Source organism: Alligator sinensis, unplaced genomic scaffold (genome assembly GCF_000455745.1).
Source record: "Alligator sinensis unplaced genomic scaffold, ASM45574v1 scaffold278_1, whole genome shotgun sequence".
Lineage (NCBI taxonomy): Eukaryota > Metazoa > Chordata > Crocodylia > Alligatoridae > Alligator > Alligator sinensis.
Genome location: NW_005841952.1, coordinates 2,427,184 through 2,452,024, shown reverse-complemented (window position 1 = coordinate 2,452,024; position 24,841 = coordinate 2,427,184). Strand labels below are relative to the sequence as shown.

Here is a 24,841-nt window from a genome sequence, read left to right as displayed (position 1 = left end):
GGAAAAGTCCTTTTATTATCAAATTGTGCCTATACAGCCTAGTTATCTTTGGTGACATAGCACAGATCTGCATACACACTCGCACACAATTCGATTGCACCAAAACGACAACAAATATAATAACAAAAAAAGTTTGAACAAACCTAGTGCAATTCATTGCCTTATATTATTTTTACAAATGTGTGGTTTCCTTGAGATATGTACAAGAGGTGCCCTCCCACCCCCCTCCTTTTTGCATTGATCTTTATGCTCTTGAACAGGAAAAAGATCTATGTATTAAAAAACAGAGAATGCTTTTAAGTTTTCAGCCAAGTCTCAGTTTTACAGTTCAGTGAGAGATGGTTTTCGGCCTCTAGAGTCCTTGTTTCTTCATCAGTCGAAGAAGCCCATAGTTGCTTGGTATTGCACACACAGGACCTTTCAGCAGCAGAGGCCAGTTGAGACACTGCGGAAGCCCATCCAGCATGGAAGACCATCTCAATAATACATGTTCTTGTCCCACCAGCCTATGAGCAAAGGAGGCAAATACCAAAATGTCAGCATTGTTCGTCAAGGATAAAGAAATCAATAATTTGGTGTGGACAATCAATATAAGGTGGTTAATGCATCAAAAGCAGCAGAGGCTGTGTTGAAAATAGATATTGATGCTGAAATTTTGACTGGGGAGAGTTGTACTTACTTCCTGGGTATCTCCTGATGAGCAACTTGCGGAATTCATCATAGACCCATATCAAGATAGCGTAAGGCACGGCCACAAACCAGTACTGAACCCTGGAAGCAGGAGAGAGAGTTGAATCATGAGGAAAATCTCATAGGAAAGCAGCAGCCCATCTAGCTAGATTTACAGAGCCTTCAGCCCCAGGAGCTGATCTCTAGTGGTGTTGGAGGAGCATTTTGGCTCTTTATGCTTTCTGAATCATTAAATGATGATATATCCCCAAAAGATTGGCTCTACAATGAATTTCCTGGGGCACCCTAACCATAGATGGCTATTTCAATCTGTTTGCTCCACAACAAAGCAGGCTTCCTTGTGTATTTTGGTTCTAGAGGACATGAACACCTACAGCAGTCTATGGAGGGGGGTACAAAATGTAAGTTGCTTTCATAAAAATCAAACGAGATATAGTGAAGTCAGTGTTTTTATACCATCCCCAAAATGGCTTGCATTCTGGAAGGGTTGGGCAATTCTTCAAACAAATTAGTTCTGTGTGCTTACTAGTAAAGCTGATCCCAAAAGATACCCTTTTTGATGAAAGATGTAATGAAAAATATCCTTTCTTGTTTCGGAGAATTGTTTTCTTCCTGAGAAATGTCTCAACTAATTTTACTCCATAAAAATTGTCTTTCAACTCTGCAACACGGGAAGTGTACTGGAGCAGATATGTGGGCTATGCCTGTCCAATGAGCCATGTCCCTGAGTGCAGGGTCTGCTGCTGTTGTAGGAAATGTCTGCATGTCTAGTGAGACCAGAAGAAGGGGTGGAACATGGATATACACAATAAGTGGCACTCACCGGAGAGGTGTGAAGTTCAAGGCAGTAACACTTCCAAGCCCATAACAGAGGATCAGAGCAATTGCTATCTGGGAGAATATACCCACCCAGATAACTTTATTCCTGCAATAAAACCAAGAGAAAAAGGTGGTTATGCTACCTGTATGGCACAAGGGTCTACAACAGGCTGATGGTGTTCCTGTTACAAGAGCGGTAAATATGGGCTTGCTTCCTGAGTAAATGCCTGGAGTCTCCTACTGATTTTCATAGCCCAGGGGGAAGTTCATGTGTTAAGTCTTCTGTGCTGCTAGTAACTGATAAGTCAAGGTGGCTTTGAATGCACCTCATACTTCTCAGTTCTGGTATATATGCCCCATTGCGACTCAAGGGGACAATTGTGAATAAATAGAAACTCTGCTTTGCTAAAGAAACATTTCAGAAAGGAAGGCTGTTCTGGAAAGCATCTGGCTACAAACAGTCATTTCTCTCCAATGCAATCGGAAGTGGCAGCCCCTAGAGGTGGGCTCAGTCCTGTGGGATGCCCTTAATTCACTTGTCATCTTTGGGAATTGAAAGACGCTAAGCATCTTACTGAATCTCGTCAAAGGGTAACTCCTTGCAAACAAAAGGTCCGGACTTTTAAAGGGATACAGGCGTTCTGTTGGCAAGGTAGTGGGGGAAAGTTTGGGTTTTTTCTTATGACATTTTTCAACAATTTTCAATAATTTCAGCTGTATGTTTTGATGTTTAAAGGAGAGTTAACCTTGGGAGGCAACTATCAAAAGATCCCCAGTTGTTTGCTAAATAGGGGAGAGGTTGATTTGTGTTTGGGATTTCAGAATTTGAACAATTTTGAGCTGCCTGTTTTCCCTCTGTTTATCTGCATCACAACCACAAAGCCGGGGTGACTGGGACAGGAAACTAGTAGAATCAAGAAGAAGGAAGACAGTTTCACCCAATAATTAAATAGAGGCTGGATAGGATGCATCACCAAGTTAGGGTTGGCCTGGAAAGGTTAGCAAGTGGCTGTCCCCTCATCAGAGCACAGCTCCTCATCTGAAAACTTGCACAACTCACCTGAAAAGACCCTGCTGGAAAATAGAGTTCCTTCGGGTTTTTCTGATGATCAAATCAGCCACTTGCTCAATTGTGATGCTGACAAAAAAGGCGGTGTAGCCACTCCATTGAAGGTATGTCCGCTGGTACTTAGTCTGCAAAGGAATGGTGACATGCATCTGTTACAGCTCTTGTACATGATTGTAAGTACTCATGCCCTAGAAAGGGCTGCAAAGCATGGACAGTCTTATTTGGTTATACAAGTATAAATCAGAGTGTGGCTTGTGCCTCCATTAGCTGTTGGTGAAAGGAATCACGTGAGAGCATGAGCCGTGGGGAAATTCCCCATGGATTCAGCTTCAGCTGTGGTAATTTGTATATGGAGTTAGTGTAAGGGTGGCTATGGATAGAGAGACTCAAACCTACCGCCGTCAGTCCGGCAATAAGCTTTTCTATGGGGAACAGTGTCTGTGGTCCAGACCTAATTTCAGTTTTGGTTTCTAAACTTGGTGAGTCCCAAATAAAAATAAAACTTTAAGGGGTGCAGTTCTATTTAATGCTTCTCCTTTAATGTAAGCCCAAGGCTATGGAATTGAAACAATGAGACTTTGAAGCAGAAGAAAAGAGAAATCCAAGGCTAGAAGAGAGAGCTCTGATAGGTAAGGGCTTGGGCTGGAAAACAACTTAAGTCTGTCCCGGGGCCTTCTGTAATTTTGATGCCATCAAATATGAACTGCTCTAATTGCTCAGCCATATCATCTTCTCCCCCTGCCCTAGCACAATACCATAGCTTTTTACTGTTGGGGTGAGGAGAAGGTGAAAGAGTCTTCCATTTGCACTGGGGAGGTGAAGAGAAGGATGTTTCAAAGCAGCATTACCCATTCTTGCCCATAGCTGTCCTCAAAATCATTGATGTAATTGTTTTCCCAGTTGACACGCACTCCAAGCAATGTGCTGGGGAGGAAGCCCTGTTCAGCATACACAGTAAAATAGGTCAGGAAGGCTCCAATGGACTGAATAATACCTGCAGAAGAGAAGGGAAAATGCAGAGATGGAGTGAACTTCGGTCATGCACTGGAAACAATTCTTAAAAAATCTTCCAAGTTTAAGGTTTGAACTACAAAAATCTATACTGCTTGATAATGGTGGCATAGAAAGCCTTGCAGCCAAGGTCAGGCCTCATATTAAAAATCTTAACCTATATGAATGAAGCTTTTTAGTTAAGTATGCAGGTGGGAACACAGAGGCAGAGGTGAATTAGTTTCGCAAGGCTCAGCCAACGGGGCGAGACCCTGGGCACGAATGAAGCTCAGGAGCCCCCGTTCCCAGCCCCAGCTTGCTCTCCTCCCAGACCCAGCTGAGTTGCTTTCGCTCTGGCGAACACGGCAACGTACCGATCTGCAGGTAGGAGTACACGGCAAGCTGCTGGTTCACCAGCCTGTCCTTCTTCTTATTCCGGGGTCTCCTGTTCATAATGTCGCTTTCGGCTTTTTCGTAGGCTAATGCAACAGAGGGGATCTACAAAAGAAATGCTCTTTCAGCACCTCACTGGCACATCTGAGCCTGCTGCTCTGGTTCTTCAAGACAGTCTACCTTTTTTTGCTTTCTAATGTCTCTGTCTGGATTAAAGTGATCAATTCGATGTGCTAACTAGCTAGCAGACAATGAATCAAGGCTCTTTTCAGTGAAGTCTTTGATTAAAGACTATACAGGGATATGTGTGGGGTCTGAAACCCTGCCTAAGTCCCGTGACTATATTACAACCTAGACAGTTGGATGCTGAAAGGGGAAGAAGAGCCTTTCAAATCTCTTGGCGAAGGGTTGGGCTGTCGCATCTGTACATCAGGTGTTCATTCCTTTAACTGCAGTGAACAAATAGTTTGAGGAAGAACTGATAAAACGTGATCCCTAAATAGTGCATTGCCAGCATATTCTGGTTGAGTGGCGTGACCAGACTGGAGTGGCAGTACTGGTCAGTGCCCATGGCATAGGAGAGCCTTTGCTTTCTATCCTTTTGGTCTCTTGACATCAATCTTTCTCTATCTCCTCCGTGTTCGGCTACTTTCAGTCTAGGCCTCTGCCCTGTTTTTAGTTGGCATTTCCCCTGTCATTAGACAGTCGGTTGCAGAACAAGATGACTAACCCCCTCAAATATGCCAGACCTTGAATCTACAGTACTCCTTCAGACCCAGGCAAATGAGTGTCCTTGGCACCCAGGCCCTGTTCGCCAGCTCATTCAGTCTACTCGAGTTACCGTGGTGGAGAAGAGCTAGCTTATCTGTCATCTGCTACAAGCCAACTTACGATGTCCGTGCCCAGGTCAATGAACAGGATAGTGATGGTGCCAATGGGCAGTGGGACGCTGGCTATGATGTAGATGAGGAAGGGGCAGAGCTCAGCAATATTCTTGGTCAGTGTGTAGGCAATCGTTTTCTTTAAGTTGTCAAAGATCAAACGGCCTGTGGGAAAAGAAAGCTTGTTTTAAAAAGCTAAGCAGAGTTGGCTGGTGATTTTCACCGCTTTTTCTTGTTGCCAGAAATTGTGTTTTCAGCTCAATTCTAAATTGTCACGGTGCAAATCAGCTTTCCAGCAAGCATTTCAATTCTCTGGGAAATGAAAACCAGGGTTGTAAACATCAAGGAAAATAATGGAAACTATTTTATTGGGGATAGAGGGGGGAATTTCTGGGCAGAGGAAACTTTTGTTTTTCTATGGGCTCCTGTATCAGACACTGCCAGCCCTGCAGTTAGTATATAAGTGGAGCACAGGTCGCAGCAAAGTTGTAATGCAAACAAATAATAGAAAAGAAGTACCTAAGGGGCAGATGCAGAGCTATAGACTGGGTGTGTTCATGAGGTTCAAAGCCATGAAGGGCTTGGCATTAAGGAAGGGCTTTTGTTCAATAATTGAGACCAACAAAATTAATAGGAGTGAATAAATAGCACCTCACCATAAACAACGGGTTTGACATTTCCTTGCTTTCTAAGCAGAAGGTGAAACTCTAGAATGTGACTTTGAAAAATATTGTTGCTGTGTTTCTAAACCCATAAAGACAGAAAGTGGCATGCAGAAGTTAATTGCAGAAAAATAAACGGTGATTGTCTAGTGCCTGCAGGACTGGAAATGTAATCAGTTTTATGAGAAACTTAATTGAAAGCAAGCTTGTATATGAATGGAACTGCATGTACAGTGGTTCTGAACTGAACCTGCAGTCACCCAGCTCGCAAGAACCAGTGCAAGAAGTGGTGTGTGCAAATGTGAGTAAATTAGACAAGAAATCAAGCATCTAACAATAAGGAGAGGAGGGGCTTGCAGCACATTGTTAGAAGATGAAGTAGTGAGCCTTGTTGTTACCTTCCTCTACTCCTGTGACAATAGAAGCAAAGTTATCATCCAGCAGGATCATGTCAGCTGCGTTTTTAGCTGCGTCGGAGCCAGCGATACCCATGGCGATTCCAATATCTGCCTTTTTCAGCGCCGGCGAGTCATTGACTCCATCCCCCGTCACTGCAACAACAGCATTCTGGAGCAAACGAGAGGATTCAGGTCACTGAGCGATCGGAGGAAAATCCTCCCCCAGTCCCTGCCTCTAAATCCTCTGGATCTAAGTTCTGTCAGGAGGCAGTAGCACCTCTGGCTCTCTCCAGCTGTGCTTTTAATGCAACAGTCCTGACCTGAGGACATAAACCCTCCCGCTATCCAGGTGAAATATAGGCAGTGGCAATATTAAATTTTCCTGTGATGCCCTGTGGACTGACACCTCATCCCTGCCTGAAGACACCAGGGCCCATCCTTTGAGGCAAGAGAGATTTGGGGCACAATGTGCCTCATTCTCTCCTCCAAAGATGTTAGGTTTGGTGCTGCTTGTGCTTTAGGTGCCTGATCAGTTGGTGACGCTCCTTCTTTTCTTCCTTCCTGCCTCCCCTTGAAAGCAGGGAAAGGCACCACTTCCCTGAATTACCCTCTGTGACCTTCTCCAGGAGCATTTCTTGAGATTACCCTGGTGTCCTCTCAATAGAGATGCTAGGGAGCCCTGGTTTTGTGGGAACTGGGAGCATTTTGGGTAGAACTAGAAAGTCAAAGGGAAAATGTGGCAAATTGATTAAGATAAATACAGGATGTCCTGTCTCTTAGGGGATTTGGCACATTGACACCAGCTATAAATAACACCATGCACAGAAGGGTTTATGGGCTCCAGCTACAAACCACGGAAAGTGAATTGACCGGGTTTTTATTGTTATTATTCTCGATCCTTTTAAGAACAAATCCTCCTGGAGCATGGCTGTCTGTGCAACACAAAACCAATTTCCCCAGAGCCGGCAGGCGCCGCTTGAAGGTACAATATGAACAACTGAAAGATTTGTATCCGCTTCTCTGAAAGCAATTGGTGATTAAACCCCCACAGCCAGTCAGGCTAATGGGAACCTCAATTCTGGCATAGCCACAGAAATAAAAAACAATAATGGGTCAGACTGCAGCTATACCCGATGTTTTCGCAGGGTTCAGGGAGGGCTGTAGGACAGCTTCCAAGTCCCAGCTTACGTTGGGGGAAGGACAGCATAGTAGAAATGGAAGAACAGGAGGAAGCCACTTGACAATCTGCAAGGAGCTCCGCCAGCCCCTCTCGGGGTGCTGCGTATGCTTCCCGCTGTGCCCAGTCCCTAACGCAGGGGCTGTGGATGGGACTGAGGGCTGCATTAAAGCCCTGCTCTGTATGAATCTCCTATGTAGGTTGTAACACACAGTTTTTAAAAGCAGTTTTAATGCATGGTGCTGGACAAATTGCATTATAAAGCAGCTAGTGGGATGTGTGCCCTGTTCTGCTGCTGATGGTGGGTGTGGGCAATGTGCAAGGTAGGGGCAAGACTGACTGACTGCACGGGACAGGGGTGTGGTGAGAGTGCGGTGCTAAATCCAGCTGGTGGATTCCTTCATTGAAGGGCACAGCCAGAGCTCTGAGAGCAATTCCCCAAAGGCACAGAGCTCTCCTGCTAGAGCTGAAGGAGAAATGCCATCAGCCACTAGCACTATAAGGCCTACAATGCACAGCTAGCACTCTGAATACTGTCCTGCAGACTGTGGTCCACCGCATACACACAGCAGCCTGTTCACTGCAGTAGGTAGGTTCAGTTTTCTGCATGCTTGATGGAGACCTCAGCAGTGGATGGGATGCTGGGGGCCCTGCTGTCTCCCTCTCCCCTAGGACCGGTACCTGATTGCGGGGGACAGGGACAATACCTCTCAAAAGCCTGTTGTGATACAAGTAGCTGCCTTCACGTTCACTCACCTGTCTCTGGCAGCCTTCCACTATAATCAGTTTTTGCTGGGGTGAAGTGCGAGCAAAGACAATTTCTGAGTGGTTGTTCAGGATCTCATCCAGCTGCTCCAAGGTCATGTCCTTAAGCTCCATCCCATTAACAACTGCAGCTGTGGCATCCCTGTAAGAGCCAGGGAAAAACTCCATGAAACTCTAAAGCATAAAGGTTTAGGAAAGAGCCCTCTGCTCGTGCAGTGTACCCCATTCAATGATGTGAGCACTACAGGAAAGCAGGTCTGGTTTAGTAGCCTGAGAGCTTCATCAGCATCTGTTGCATAAAAGGGACTAGAGGAATGCAACAGTATTATTGCAGTTCCCTGGAGAAGGAAACAGTCATTTAGACCAGACAAAGCAGTAGAAAATGCCCTATAAGGAGCATCCCTGCCCTGGCTGGGAGAGTCGGGCATGCTACTGTAGGGGAAAAATCATAGATGTTAGAGATGGGCAAAGTCCATCTGTATAACCACTCCATTTAGGCTCCTAGTGCATTTAGGACAACCCAGGTAGCTGGTTGTCCAGGTACGAATGATGACGGGGTGGCTGGGTATTACATCTGGGAACTACCAAGAGACAGAGCAAAAAGCAACTGTGCTGTAGAAATAAGCTGAAGGTGTTGCAGGGGAAGAAGGAAGGGTTTCGTCTCTCAAGGGCTGCAGGTGCCTGCTGTACTCTTACCGTCTATTCACATGCTCAACTGGGACATTGAGGCGCTTGGCTATATCTTCCACTGTCTCGCTGGTGGCTGAAATGATGCCTACACTTTTGGCAATTGCTTTTGCTGTGATCGGGTGGTCCCCTGTGACCATGATAACCTGAGGACAGTACAAGCACATAGAGCGGGTGAGGAGCCTTGGGGGCAGCACAAATACAAAGATGAAATGAAGTGATTGCTGGGGCTACTGGGAAATGGCTTTGTTCCTGTAGCTTGCTGGGCAGGTAGATTGGTCCTCACAGACATACAGATCCTCACCAATACTGACCAAGTCCTCATGTGACCCCAAACCCTAAACTAGATGATACTTTTGGTGTTTTATTGAGAGCGGATTGGGAAGGCTGATGCTGCTTTGGCTTGCTGCTCTGCAATGGGGCTCTCTTGCTTAAATATCCATACTGCAGTACTGGACCCCAGATGAGGGGTTATTAAAATACTGTGACATAAGGTGCCACAGAAAGATGGGACACATTAAATTGCTTAAGGTGGGAGAAGCTGCTGATTACCAGCCTTCAAGCTGCATGCAACCAGTTTAGTCAGTGTTCAGAGTTAGGCTTTGTCTCGCCTCAGTGTTACAAATCATGATTTCTTTTCCCTTACCTAACACACAATTGAACTTCCCTTCTATTTGCTGCGAGCTAAACTTATGCTGGCAGCACAGCTGTGAAAGATGCTGCATTACACAGACTAGAAAAGATTTCCAATTGTTTTTGTTCCAAATGTTTCAGCTGTGGTAGCAATTGTCATTCTGATCTTTTCAATATTTTTCATTCCTGGATTGGGGGGGGTGTCCCATTTCCTTGAGCTGCCTGAGATGAATAATTCGAGCACCAGAGAGCCCTTTATGAACTAGGGATGAACCCAAGATACAAAGCTTTAGGAGCTGAAACAATATTTTGAACGTCTCCAAAGTTGCACTGGGATCATTATATTTATATTCCAACCTGCTTTGATAATGGTCTGATTTTTGTTTAAGCTAAGGCTCTTTACACCACCCTACATATGAAAACAGGCTGTAAGGTGGATGCTGGTATTGCACCCCTTCCTCCCAAGCTGATATCAGCACCCAGTTTCGAGTCTTGTCTTTAGTGACTGTGTCTAAGCTGAATCCAGTGAAAAGCCACCACGATACAGGGAGAACTCTTGGGGCTGGATTATTGTGGGGGGCCTTAGGTCCCCCTTGTGTGCACTTGCTGTGCAGATGATGCAGGGCCCCTACCTTGATCCCAGCACTGCGGCACTTGCAGACGGCATCTGGCACAGTGGAGCGAGGGGGGTCGATCATTGATAACAGCCCCACGAAGCAGAGGTTGGAGGTGGGGAAGTTCATGGAGTCTGTATCGAATGGGTAGGTGTCTGGAAACTCATCCTCGGGCAGGTACAAATGGCAGAAACCTGGAATGAAAGGCAGGATCCTGCATGAGAGAGGAAAGCGGGCTGCTGCATGAGCACTTGGGCTCTGCTTTTTAATAAGTCTTCCTTCCCTTGGTGGATTTTTGTGACCCCTCATCTGCTGTGTTCCTCTGCATGAATATTCCCCTGCATCCCCAGCAGGCAACGTGATGCAGGCAGTGTTTGGGCTACAGGTATTATTTAGCTCCATGTATCTGGTGACTGTTTGTAGGGTGGTAGTGTAGAGGGCAGAGCTCCTGTTGTGCCTGGAAAAAATGTACTGCAGTGCTGATGGGCTTTTAACCCTCTGCTTATTCTGAATGGTTCTGGCCCTTTTTCCTGCTACTGAGTAAGTGACAGATGGGTTCTCCTCTCTGCTCTCATTCCAGAGGTGAAAGGAGGACCATTGCATGTATAACATCATCACACAGCCCCGGGTAGCTGATATTCGCCCAGTTTTAATTCCCTTCTTCCCACCTGGGTTGCGCTCCACTGGCATTGCTTCCCAGTTGCACTTACCCAGCACTCTCTCCCCCAGGCCTCCCAGTTCCATATATGCTGTCTGGAAAGCTTCTGCCTTCTCCGAATCCAGTGGCTCTTCTTTGCCATTGATCATGATGGTGCTGCACCTCTCCAAGATCCGCTCAGGGGCTCCTTTCATCACCAGCAGGAAGCGTTTGTCATTGGGGTCCTCAGTTTCATGAATGGATAGCTGCATGCCACAGACACAGAATGAGTCCAACAACATCCATGGCCCCACTTCATTTCCTGCGTGACCTGTCAATGGCTTAATTGTGCTCTCAGAGACCCAACTCCCACAGCTTGTCCAAGAGTAGGACTTGGCTGCAAGATAGCCCATCTTACATGGGGATGAGAAATATTTCTCCTCTTTTTCCTCCCTGATGGTACCCTATCCCTTTGGGGATCATTAAACCCAACCTTTGCTAGCATGAAATACCTTACTATAATGACATACACTAGATGTCTGTGCAATAATAACACTATAATCTTATTTTAATCGTAAGGCAGAGGTGTCTCATCTTTGTCTAAAGTTATGCAGTGAGGCCAGCTTTCCAGGAGCCCAAGGGCTATGAATAATAAAGTTCAAGTTATTTCTATAAAATGGTACAGATTTGTATCCATCCGCCCCGCCGCCCCCTCCTTAATAGGTCAGTTTGGTTTATGGAAAATAAAAATCTCATCATTTCATGCTTCATACAGATCAAAGTAGCTTAGTGACCCTACATAGACTATAGCCCTATTCCCTCTAGGAGCCTGAGTTCCCTGGAGCTATTTGTGTGGCTTGGAATGAAAGTCCCATTTGCTCAGCTGTCTTTACCAGAATAAATGGTCCTGGCGTTCTGATTTCAAAATTAAGTTTGACATTGTATTCTCCCACTCACGCCTCCATACTTTGGACAATGCATTGGACAGGGTTATGGATTGGTTTCGGTTTTAAAAAAAAAGAAAAGGGAAGGAAGAAAGAAAATCCCACCTGGTATTTGTTAGTTGAGTTAAAAGGAATTTCAGTCACTTTTTTGTTCCGTGATCTAACGTCCATTACGTCACCCAAAATGACTTCAGAAAATTTCAGCAGGGCTGTTTCAGAGGCATCTCCCCCCACGATTCTCTGCATGGAAGGAATAAAATAACGGTTTTACTAAAAATACTTCCTGCAGCGCTGAAAGAAACTTTATATATGCATATGTGATGGGCACACTAGAAAGTACATTATCTCTCACTCTGGTATCAAAGCACCAACAAGTTAACTTAAGTTACACATTTTTTATGAGTCACTATATTCCCATCCTTCCCACATATTGTGCTGTGAGAACAGGTGGACTTTAATTGCTGCTTATTAGTTGCTGTCTTTTGTGAAGCAATATTGAGCCATTTTAGGATTGTTGCTATGATCTATTGAAGAAAGACAAAATGAACATTTCATTCAGTGAATACGGAAAATCTATGTTCATTCTTGGGTCTAGTGGAAAACTCATCATGCTGTTGCGGGTAAGAAAGGTCTGTATGTGATTACTGCAGGGTATACTGAGGCACCGAATAAAAACACCCAGTTCTGGAATCGGGAATCGGAGAATGCTGCCTATAACAAATCCTTCATAGGGAAATAAAGTGGGACTCTCTTATTCCTTCTAGGTTAGTTAATGGTATGGCAAGAGCCATAGTGGTAGCTCAGCTGTCTTTTGACTTAGAGTGAAAAGTGAGTGCACATTTGTTTCCACTTTACCCTTCTTGTAAGGCAAAGGTAAGGTAAGCATTTAACACAATGCATTTTAAAATGGCAAGAGCGCATTAAAACTTGCAGGGCATTCATTCCTCACGGGAAACAAAGAGCTGACAAAAGTAGCGGGTACCTTCATTATTGGAACATTTTCCTGGCCTGGTCTGAATTCAGCCCGGTTGCAAAGTGTTACAATTTTGGATAGCGCTGCCCAGGTCTGAGAGCTTTGATCAAAGGTCTGGGCTGAAAGGAAGCACAAAAAGAAGTGAGTGTGGTCGGCTGGGTGCTGGAAGCCTGAGTAAAGAGAGCCAGTTACTGAAGACAGCTGATTCTTCATAGATTTCATAGACATTAGGGGCTGGAAGGGACCCCATGAGATCGAGTCCACCCCGACACCCCAACCATAGGCAAGAAGTCAGCTGGGATCAAGTGACCCCAGCAAGGAATACATCCACATGTTTTTTGAAAGAGTCCAGAGTAGGTACTTTTGTGTATGGGACTTGTTCAATCCACAGCTCTTTCTCCCAACCTTCCCAGCTTCTTGTTTTAAGGAATTTAGTGCTCATGAATGAGCTTGTATTGATACTTTCTCCATGCTGGGGTCTTTTTTCTCCACAGAACTGCTGTGTCACAAAGCAGAAGTACAAGCTTATTTTTCCCATGCTGTATCATGTCCCTGAATTTGGTTTAGGAGTGATCCCAGCACTGTTTTTCCCCTGGCATGGACCATTGCAAGTCCCGCCAGGTAGTTTGGCACAGGCCACCCAAAGCCCATCGGACAACGCGACTGCAAGTCGTCACCATCCACCTCGTATAGACTCTGACTGGCAGGTGAAGTGTGCCATGAGCCATGCCTAACCCATCTTGCCACCCTTCCCCAGCTCCTATACTTACTTGTTTGATTTTCACTGGTATCAGCTTGGAAGATCTGATTGTCGAACCAAAGGTGAGCTACAGTCATCCTGTTCTGCGTGAGGGTCCCTGTTTTGTCAGAACAGATGATGGAGGTGGAGCCCAGGGTTTCTACAGCCTCTAAGTTCTTCACCAAGCAGTTCTTCTTTGCCATCCTCTTTGCTGTCAGGGACAAGCTCACCTGTGAAAGGAAGAGGCACAGCTCCCTTTAATGAGATAAAATTATAAAAATGAGGTTGCGCACAAATCAAATCAATATGCTTTGGATAGTGCAGGCTATAGCCAGAGTTGGTTGAAATGTTCCCGCCAAAGCACATTTTTTTTAATGACAAATAGCTTTTTAATTGAAACAGACATTTTTCCCAGGGCAAAAATAGAAGCTGACAGTCCTTTAGCAAGAAAAGAGGAAATAAAAAAGGGTTTTTCTCTTTTCAGTGTCTTCAGGAGCATTTTCCAACCACATTTTGCTCTGATGTATTTCCTGCTCATGCCATAAAGGGATTATGACCTTGCTTACGCTTATGTAAATCTGGAATTATTTCACTGACGCCATGGGGGTGACTGGATCAGTCTTGGCTGTAGTCAGCAAATAATTAATCTAACACATGTATTGATTAGATAAGTTTCTTGCTTTGCACATGATAGTAATAGTGCATAACATCAGTTAAGAGGTTAGTCCAGATAAAAGAAGCTTCAATTTGGGAGGAGCTCATAATTACCAAGCGAATGATCCCTGATATTATGCCTGACTTCATCATCATCATATTTCATATTTGAATATTACTCTTACATCTTAGTGCTAATAACACTTGGCATTTCTGGGGGTGCCTTCCGCGTCAGGATTTCAACATGGTTTATGAATATGAATTAATTGAATTTACATACACCTTCGATGCAGTAATATCCCCATGTCTAAATGGGAAAACTGCAGCAGAGAGAAGAGAAGTGATATCCAGGGTCACGTGGACATGAACCTCAAGTGTTCGCGAGCAATAGAAGAGCTGTGCAGTTAGCCAGAGAATGCCAGCAGCCGATGTCGACTTACAGTCACGGTGGCCAGCAGTCCCTCGGGCACGTTGGCCACAATAATGCCAATAAGAAAGATGATGGAATCCAAAATCTTGTATCGCATGGAGACAGAAATGATGAAGAAGAGAACCCCGATAGAAATAGCCACTCCTGCCACCATGTAGACAAAGTGTTGTATCTCAATAGCAATAGGTGTCTTCTCATTTCCTACTCCAGATGCTAACGAGGCAATGCGCCCAATGACAGTAGAGTCTCCAGTGTTGATGACGATGCCAGTGGCAGTGCCTGGAAAGAGGAGAGGAGCTGTTACCAGCACTGAAGCAGTACGATTCCTCAGGGAGACCCCATCCCGTGCCCAGTATTTTGTCAACGTTTTTCCATCTTTTCACCAGAGAAGTGTATCGCTCACCCTTCTCGGGGAGGGGTTATGTCTACTAAAAAACTGGAGGGTATGGTGATGTATTTTCAGCAATGATGTCATTTATCAATCCCCTGGGAGGAGTACAGCAAGACCTAGGTCCGCAATCATGGCCCCTTTGTTTTGGGCACTGGACAAATCCATTAGGAAGCAATTTTAAGACAGAAAAGCAAAAGTTCATTTTGCTCTGAAAACACAAGCAGCATCCTGAAGCATGTAAAGGACATCATTGCATAGAAGTGTGTCTGATTTTGAGACTCAGGGCAGTGATGAGATTGCCAAAAGCAAGCAGGAGCCAGTCAGTTTGTTGTGCATGTATGTTGTGTGAGATCAGGTAGCAAAAATATATGTTAGCTGTAAGTGCGGGTAAGACTTAAAGCCATCCCAGGGCTTAGAACTTATTTTAATTTGCTTGGGATGTTCCTTGGTATGTCATTAGCTTTTTTTCCTTTGACTTGCACTTTTTTTGCAGGTTCTTACAGATACCAGCAGTGATGGTCAACTAGTGACATCTTTTTGGGGGCATCTTTTACACATGTAGGTTCCTTCTGTTTGCACATACCTTCCAGGCACGTGGTAGAGTAAAATGCGATGTTCTTAGTCTCCAGGGGATTTTCATGGGTGAAGTCACAGGAGCGGGACTGCGGTTCCGATTCCCCCGTGAGTGAAGAATTATCTACCTGTTGTTCAAACAAAAATGCATCCAGTTTGAAATGGATAACTGCCAAGTAAAACATCGAGAAAGGGCTGCAGCATTTTGGAAGGGGTGGTAGAAGGGCTACAGTAATCGGGAAAACTTGGGGTTTTTTGTCACTGAGAAAGATGGAGTCTTTGCTACGAACAAGTGAGGCAGGGAAAATTCCTCTATGAATATGGAAATTGAGCCTCACTCATGTATGATACCTGTCACTCAGCCAGTAGGACTTAGCAAGTCTGGAAGAAAAGCTAACAGAAATAAGCTGCCTTTGACACTGTGAAGAGAGTTACTCTGTCTATACTTGTATCACTGCCCCAGGATCAAGAGATTGCCCGTCCAAGTCCATGGCGCAGAGAGGATTCACTTGATGCTTCTTGGGTGTTATGTTATGGGGCCCTCTTTTCTGAACGCTCCTCTGCACAGGCATTACAGGTACCTAAAAGCCTGAGGTTTTTCTTAGTTGCTAATGCTCACCTATCCTCTCTCTGAAAGAACAGCTTCTCTTTTTATGCAGCTCCCCTGAAACTCATGGTGTAAGTTTGCCATGTGTCCCAAAGTTAGTCTTTACCTTACAGCCCTGAGCAAAGATCAGCCGGATGTCTGCTGGGATCCGATCTCCACCTTTTATCTCCACAATGTCCCCCACCACCAGCTGTTCCGCTGAAATCTCCTTTTTCTCAGCGTCTCGGATGACAAGAGCTTGCTGTGGGACAGAAGTATAAAAAGAATGAGCAGCCAGCCCATATCTTTCATGCCCTCCCTTTCAGCAGCATTGTCTGTTCACACAGGTAAAATACACCCTAATGCAGAGAGCTGGCACATGAGCATGCATTACTTTCGGTCCAAATTACACCTATGTTGAGATCTGCTGGGAGTGAATTTCAGCCCAACTGGATCTTTTTTGTTCTAGATCAGCATGTTCCTTTTTCTCTATTATTTCCAAGCTTTAGCATCCAACAGAGCATCATTCATCTTAGGACCTGGGGGATTTAGAAAAATTGGCAAGTATTGCCATTTTACAGATGGGCATAGATGCATCTGTGCCCATCACATGCAAAAAGTTATAGCTGTGAACTGCGGAGTAGGAACTGGACTGGGAGTCAGAACCACCTTGCTCTCTTCCACTTGCATGTGATGAACTATTTATTGAATTTATTTGGAGTGGCAGCACAATTACTCTGTTATGCTGCAGGCTGATTGGGAAGGGCCTTGTTGCATTACCTATGATGCTCTGCATAATCATTAGTACTTTTAAAGGCTAGGTTACTCTGGTAAAAATAGACCAGAGGAGCTCAGGAATACAGAAGCAAAGGAAGGGCCATTTCCAATGAAGGGGTAGGTCTGAGGATGGAATTTAGAGCAAGGCTGTAATGTAGAGTCAGAAATTAAGATGAAATTTTACTTTGGTCAGAATTCAGAGCTAATTTCTACCATGGGGATAGAATGGACAAAGTCAGGATTGAGTGAAAAGGGAATTTTATTTTGTCCCCTTCCTATGCAAATTTTACCCACCCCAAGAGCAATGTTATACCATTCGTGCATTAACTCTCCAGCTCTCCCCATTCCTTGCCATTCAGAAACAAAGAGAGAGAAAGGTTGGCCACTCACCTGTGGAATCATTTTGCTGAAGCTGGCCATGATGTTGGTACTTTTAGCCTCTTGGTAGTAAGCAAAGATGCCGGTAAGAACGACAACCAGTGCAAGGACCACACCAAGGTAGAGCTGACAGATAAAAAAAACAATTCCAGTTAGCTGAAAGATGATGTGCGCGGCAGTTTCTGAACTGGAATAAACCCCATGTAAACACTGATCCACTAAGTTCTTTAAACCAAAGGTTAGAATGTTTTAATTGCCCAATGAAGAAGAGAAGTGAGGAGTTTTACTGTTTGCTTGCTCATATCAAGAGGCAATAAAGCCCCACAAATTAAATACAAAGGTTTTAACAGTCCTCGTAAACTGAGTGGAGGTTAAGGGAGGGGGGCTGAGGGGTGAAAACACGTGAATGGAAGACTAGAGGTTAATCTTAGCCTTTCTGGGTTGGATAAGACCATGGACAGATGGATGCACAGCCACACTTTTGGAAACTTTTGGGTATAGAAGTCCGGCTGAGGAGCCCAAAGGAACGGTGAACTCCTATGAGGATCCCCGTGTGCCAGGCTGCTCCTGGATCAGAAGTGTTACGCAGGCCCGTTCTTGTGATATTTACCTCCTCACCCACATGAAAGAGAGAGTTACATTTGCACCTAAGTAATGTCTCCAGATCAGAACTTTAACAACCTTCAAATATTTCACCCAAGAAGGTATAACCTAAAGATGAAGAAGGTGAGAGGCTCTGTGAAGGCCATTAGGGACTTCACTGTGGTTCCTTAGCCATGCTGATACTATGGCAATGCATGGCAGTATAAAACCCTAGGACAGACAGGCAAAGCACAGTATATCAGCGAATCAAGCACCGATCAAAATGATTCAGTAGTGGGGCAAGTGAACTGAAAACCCCAGATATCTAAGAAGCCTCCCAGCCGATGTAGTAGCCCACGTGACTGGCATAATACTCACATTGTCAAATGCTGAATCAACGCCCTGAGCAAGCTGAATCCCGAAGGAAACCCAGGAGAAGAGGGCTCCCACCCACAAGAGGATGGAAAACCCTCCCACCATCTGCTTAAGGAACTTGATGATTTCAGGAGTGGCTTTAGGAGGAGTGAGAGCGTTGGGACCATCTCGAGCTAGAATCTCTGCCGCTCTTGCACTGGAGAGACCCTGCGAAGGCAAAGAGCATTTGCAACGTGAATTGAAGACTGTGCCTGGACTCTAGTTTTTGTCTTCATCGCTCTTTTCCCTGGGACTTGGGAATTGAGCTATGGTTCATGTCAGTAGATTTTAACAGCTTCTGGGGCTTGGATTTCTTAGCTAAATTTTTGTCTCAAGCTTTTTTGATTTTCCTTTCCCCATCTTGTTTCTTCAAAACATCCATGAGCCTGGTATGCACAGTTCAATGTTTTTCCTCACATAATGCAGTGAAAATATGATTATTAATATACTTACTCTTGAACTAAAAGAGAAGAAAAGTTACTGTTCATAGTGTGTGTGTGTGTATGTACGTATATATACGTGTGTGTGTGTGTGTGTGTATCTATCTATCTATCCATCTAGATAGATGGATATAGAGAGAGAGATAGCTGGATATATCTATATCTGTATCTATATAGATATATCTGAGAGAGAGAAATGTGTGTGTACATATATAAAATATATATGTAGACCTAATGGCATTGAATCAGCTGTGATGGCCTGCATCTGATCTGCTTGCCTAGCCTAGCTTGTTTGCTTTCAGGCAGTTTATTCCTTAGATGCAGCGAACTTTCTGGTGAGATGAGCTTAGGGGCAATGTGCACTAGGGTGTCTCTCTCTTTATTTTCCATTCTCCCACACCCCTGTGCTAGATAGACCTATATGGAATCTCTGGAAAGATCAGGAAGCTCCACTATGTATATTATATTTTTCCTGTTACTTCTGATAACTGCCTGTGCTCAGATTCCTTGACCAGGATGCAGCCCTGGATGTGAATTTGCAGCTCAAGAGCAGTCAGACACAGATTTTGACTAGCCAAGCGCTTCTGTCAAGTGAGTTCCCTTGCTGCAGACTGTGCTCACTGCTACCGACACCATCTGGTTGGAATGAGATGGAGCCGGTTCTGAACACCCAAGTCCAAACGGCCTCGGACTTTGGGAAAGTTGTAACCAAGGTCCATATGTTGAGCTCAAGCTTTATAAAATATAGCAGTGCATTAAAACATCATGCCGGATCTCTTTCAAATGTCATAGATATTCATTTCCAAATTTGGACCAGAATCACTGCCCTTGGGCTGCTCTCTGTTTTCACAGAATCATAGAAAATTCAGGTTGGAAGTGACCTCAGGAGGTCACATCTAGTCCAACCCCTGCTCAAAGCAGGACCAGCCCCAACTAGATCATCCCAGCCAACACGTTGTCTCACCACATCTTAAAAACCTTCATCATCTATTGTGAATTAGTGAGTCCTGCTCATTTTCTATATATATAAGAGCCTAGTTTGTTTGCTTTCAGGTGTGCACGTGCATGCGTGTGCACACCCCACCTACAAAAACATATCTATTTACATAAATGATGACCACGATGAGCCTCTTCTAAAGTCTGGTGATGTCAGTATCCTTCTTTTAATATCACAAGCTTTGGATTCAGCTGTAGATGAGCTAAGGATATTTAACTCAGATGGTTTCTTGCTCATATCTTACAGACTTACTTTGGTGATGCTTGTGCCATACTTTTCCTCCAGCTCTTCAACACTGAGTCTGTGGTCATCCTGGGAGAGAGAAAAAGAAAGGATTAGACTGTCTTAGTTTCATAGTACTTGGGGTCAGAAGAGACCTAAACAGATCATCAGGTCCGACCCCCTGCCCCGGGCAGGAATGGGTGCCGCGGTCATATCACCCCGGCCAAATATCTGTCGTACATTTGTATTCTGAAACAAACATATATCTGGGTTTAAGGAACACTGGAATTGTTTCCATGTTTTGTACCGTACATCTAGCTGTCATTATAGCATCTCTTTTCTGTGAGTGGTAAATGCTTAATGCCTTAAAGGAGGAAAAAAACCCATCAAAAAGCATGCACAAACAGTTATGCAGGACGGTGCATATGGAAGATGGGGTGGGAAACTCCCACCTCTTCCCAATGCTTGTAGGCCATCATATAAGACACAAAAGCATAACTTCTGTTTTTAGATGCTTGCCAGGCACTCGCTCGTTAATGGAAAGCCTGGGAAGTACAAAGACAGGCTGTGTGCACTCTGGCTTAGGTGAGACCCTGAGAGCAGAGCGAGCTGGGAAAGGCAAAATATTGTTGTTATTTTTTTTATTAAAATATTTGTCTTGTTTGATCAAGGTTTGACATTTTCCAGGCAGCTCTGTGCAAAGTTAGGGCTTCTGCGTCCTGTGCCTAGCTCTGCTAATTCCCCATTTCTAATCAGCCAGAAGTAAAATGGGCATCACAACACACATTAGCCCCACTGAAATGTTGAAGTTCTTCTCCATTTACATTTCCCTCTCATCTTCTCCCCCAACCCGCTCGGCATCCTCCTCCAGCAAATCTGTTATGGGAACAGAAGGAATCTTCACAGTAATTTGAGTCGTGATGAATAACTCTACTTCATTTAGACAACTGGCTCCTCCTAAAAATCCTCAGATGCTTTAGGATGTGCCTGCTTGGCACAAAGTGAAGAAGTTCGATGGCACCGAGTGCAGGGGATGCTTGTTGCATCTAAATGACAGGAGTAGAGTCTGCACTGCAGGAATTACACGTGCCTTGAGGATTCATGCACTCCAGTCTTCTACCACGCAGCAGCCTGTGCAGACCTTTTGTTGTCAGGGGATGGAGATGGGGATGCTTTGAAAGCATTCCTCCTTTCTCTGCAATTGTATCGCAATCCACATGATTAAATCTTTTGTAGATCTACAGAGTCAGGCATTGGCAGAAAGAAAGAAAGAGCAGAGACCAGACAAACACCATCCAAAAGACAGTGCAGAGGTTTGAGAGCATCCGTTTTGACCAAGCATTTCATAGTGGATAGCTAGCCAGAAAAGTATTGCAGCAGTTGGTTTGCAACCCCCATAACAGCATTAGTGAAGAGAAGTAGGAGGGGCGGCAGAGTTAATATACAGGTGACCTTCTAGACTGCATCACTAATTCTGCAAGAGCCAGGCACTGTTACCTGCTGCATGTGCCTCAGCCCTTGCTCCTGGGATACTCTGTCATCTTATCCAGGCAAGACTGTGACAGCTACCACTGCAATGCTCAGGTACCTGGTCCACGACAAAATGTTTAAAAGATCCTGAGGTCAAAGGGGCCAAAGTGTCATTTTCAGAAATGACTTGGGGATCTGGGAGTTGAGCTGCATTTCAGTGCTTTTAAGTCACTTTTGAATCATGAAATCAGGCTCTAAGTATACTTAGGAACTTTTGAAAAATTCACCCTGGTCTGGTGTTATGAAGCCAAGAACTCGTGTGTACTCATCTCATTTCATCCCATCCCAGCTCTGACACGCCGACTCCCTTGGCTGGGTCAGTTAATGCCAAAGTTTCGTCACTAGGGCAGTGAGGATTATATTATTACTTCACTCGCTAGGGGAAGGGAATAGTGAGAAATCAATTAGCTGATGTTTATGAAGATGTTTGAAGGGATGGGGTGCGGGGGAGTGTTTTTATTACTAAAATCTTTGATTTCTCATTCTGGGTCTTCATCGTCCTGCAGAGGTGGCTGGAATAACAATATCAGGCACTCGGTGCTTTTGCTCAGCAGACCTCAAAGCACTTCACAAAAGAAATAAGACTCATTACTCTCATTTCACACATAGGACAACAGGCACAGGGAGAAGTGCTCTCCCAGCAGGCCAGTGACAGGGACAGGATAGAAACCCCATCCAGCTCAGTGCCTATCCACTAAGTCACACTGCACCCATTGGGGATCAGCCTGAAAAAATTGCCCTCAAATTCATTTTTACATGCAATGCCATCCTTTGAAACAGAGGGGTTGCTTCAGCTTCTCCATCTTTCTGCCTTCTCTTTGCAAATGGAAGCTAAGTGTGGGCAGAAATCTGGCTGCAATCACTGCCCCTGGGATAACACAGCTCTGATGAGACGTGCCAATACAAGGCAAACCTGTTTGTGCATTGTGGGGGTCTTTCCCCCCTGAGGTCAGGAGGAACGAATCGGGGTTTCCCTCCGGACACTCACCAGCTCCAATTCTTTCTTAAGTTCATCTTTCTTCTTGGGTTTTCCCTTGTTACCCTTCAGGTCTTTGTACCTTTCGTCCCCCTCGTCTATCTTTTCCAAATCCGTTGGCCCACAGACCTCGACGGAGTAAACGTCGGCTCTTTTCTGGAACAGAAATGAGGAAGCAAAATAGATTTGGGCATTGTTGTGCGATCAGGCAGAATATGACTAAAGGCTGGGAAGTGTGGCTCCCACCCAGAAACTCCAATATTTCCCGGTTTTAGGCCAAGCTGTGGGTTGGATCCGTCCCCTCCCTCCTAAGGACAGTGTGTCTGGTCCTGCCCTATATTGGCAATTGCTCCACCTGCAACTGTGACACGCACATCTTTGGCTGGTGTCAATTAGTATGACTCCACTGACCTCAGTAGACAGGCAGTATTTCACACAGCCCGGAGGACCCAGCCCAAAGGACAGACATGCTGGCTGGAGCCCCGGCTCACAAACCATGAGGCCAGTTTTAAAAATAATTAAAGTATATAAAGGGAGGGAGGAGGAGACGTTTTTCCTGATATTAGAGGATTTTTTAAAACAAAAGTTGAGGTTTCACGTGACTTCAAGTGTGGCAACTTTGAAAAAGCACTTCCTGTTGCAAGACTTCCCAGGGAGCCATGAAGATTTGTGACAGTGTCTTGCTCCTTTATTATGTATTTAGGGCAGCTGTATGCAAACAATACAGTCGTGGCAGGACACTAAAGTGATCTCTGCTTTGCCTCCCTGCTGGAGAGCTCAAAACTGAGCAGGAGCTGCTGAACTCTGCACCCGCTTGGTCTCCACCTCTCTGCCACCCACCAGTTAAATAGGTTAGAGAAGGTGCCCAATCCATTGCACTACCTTGGATTTATTGATAAACTGCTTTCTTCCTCCTCCTAACTTAAGCGGCCCAGATTGAAGGGCAGGCTTCCTGTGTTGTTAATTCATCAGCTTCTCTTCTATAATCATAACATCCCAGCTTGCAATTATCCTGTGACCTGCATGCCATTCCTTGGAAGAGTATCTACTGACCCTATTTCTTGCTGGATTCCTTAAGGATTAACCGTCTGAGCAGCAGTGTCACACTAACTGCCTGAACTTTTAGGTAGTTGCTTGCTTCACCAGGGCAGAACCTATCTGTGTTTGCATGCTCTCTGTGTCTGTCTAATGTATGCATGTACTAGTACATTTTACAGCCCAGTTGTCCCTGCCTGGTATTCATAAACATTCAACAGATTGAGTTAAAGCTAAACATTTTAAATAATAACCCCCTGCCCAACCCCCTCCCCCAAAAAACAACAACCCAAAAGAACTCAAAGCATGGGGTTTCTGGTGTATAAAAATTGACAGAAAAGGTTTAGAAAAGGTTCATTCTTGTGTTTTCAAACAAAAGCTAACCAACGAGACTTGCTTTCAGCCCCTAGATGCTCTTGAGTTTGAGGAATGCAAAAATCTCCGCCTGGTCATTCTTGGAGGGACGCAATGGAGAGAGTTAACTTCGGTGGCGTCTTGAGGAGCTGCATCACCAGGACTCCTGCTTCCAGTGCATTTCAATTTGGTTACATGCACATCCCAGACAAAGGCCACCTCTGTTCTTTTCTTTATGCTGCTTTTCCCAAGATATGCAAGCTGGGGTTATCTGCTGGAGTTTCTTTCTTTCCTCTCCTTTTCCTTTACCTTGCTTTTCTTATCCCACCCAAAAAATAATCTGCTCTGCTGTTCAGGTCTCCACGAGGAGAGAAGACCTACAGGGAATAGCTGACAACTTTAGCAGATGCAGGACAATGGGAGGGGAGGGGTCTCAAGGAGATTGAGTTCTCCTGTCCTATAGAAAATGTTTCCTGTTAAGTCCCCAGAGGGACCTGAGTTTCTCAGGACCTTGCCAAGGTCTTCCCAGAGCTCGTGGTGAAGGAACAAGCTAGCCTCACGTATCGTTCTGTCCCATCCAATCTGATCTCATAGGGTCAACATGTATTTCAGTGCAGAGGTTTCATTGATCTTCCCAGAGCAAATGATCTAGGTTGTGGATCTATTTTTCTCTGACCCCAAAACCATTTCAGACATACAGGTTTTTAATTTAGAAAAATGAATGATAATTCTCAGAGCTCAATGGAAGAAACCAAATGTTAAAAGGTAGCTGTTGCAATGAACAGCTCACTCACCTTTCCCATTTTCGTGAGCTTATTTCTTCCTTGATGGAGTGGAGCCAAAGAGTCTCTCAGGCAGGAGCAGGTAGACCGAGGTACGGTGCTTGGGTGAAAAGCAAAAGCAATATCACTAGGAGACCTCGAGCACCGCTGTCAGGGGCAAGAGCTCACAGAAGTTGTAGCCTCCTCCCAACTGGAAAACCAATGTTAGCTGGAATCCTTCTTGCACTTAGGCATCCTTCAGGCAGGACAGGTTCATTGTCCAATGCCTGTGGGGAGAGAGTGCTGCTTGCTGGTGCTTTATAAAGAAGCATCTTGCTCTGCGGCTCCTCCTCTCTCCTTTTGGGTCCAGCCCATCTTCTGCTTCACCTGAAGTAGGTGGAAAAATACCACAGTAATGGGCATGTGGGTTTCAGGTCAGGTAATTCCTAATTATTCCTCTGCCGTGTTTGCTCACAACTGGGGATCAGGTGCATTATTCACTTTGGTAGAAGCAGAGAGCTTCCTTCAGAGATTTACCACCACTGGACTCCCTCAAATGAATTCAAATGAACGGAGGGATAGAGGAGAGTCTAGAAGCCTGACACTGCCCTAGGGGAGTCCCTAAAGATGCTATCGGGATCCTCACAAAGTGGTGATGTAGTCAGTCAAT

General features: G+C 44.9%; 1 protein-coding gene across 1 annotated transcript; it reads right to left on the bottom strand.

The window, feature by feature from the left end:
* Nucleotides 1-24,628, bottom strand: ATP12A (ATPase H+/K+ transporting non-gastric alpha2 subunit). The gene is made up of 23 exons (XM_006020395.2): nt 24,205-24,628; nt 22,034-22,177; nt 19,546-19,605; nt 17,821-18,024; nt 16,873-16,986; nt 15,833-15,967; nt 15,130-15,247; nt 14,166-14,434; nt 13,103-13,301; nt 12,342-12,451; nt 11,465-11,599; nt 10,489-10,681; nt 9,797-9,972; nt 8,541-8,677; nt 7,836-7,986; nt 5,903-6,071; nt 4,853-5,007; nt 3,943-4,066; nt 3,427-3,572; nt 2,570-2,703; nt 1,514-1,615; nt 680-771; nt 1-506 (listed from the first exon to the last, which is right to left on the bottom strand). The coding sequence occupies exons 1-23, from the start codon at nt 24,211-24,213 to the stop codon at nt 478-480; spliced, it is 3,105 nt and encodes a 1,034-aa protein (XP_006020457.1). The 5' UTR covers nt 24,214-24,628; the 3' UTR covers nt 1-477.
* Nucleotides 24,629-24,841: the final 213 nt, after the last annotated feature.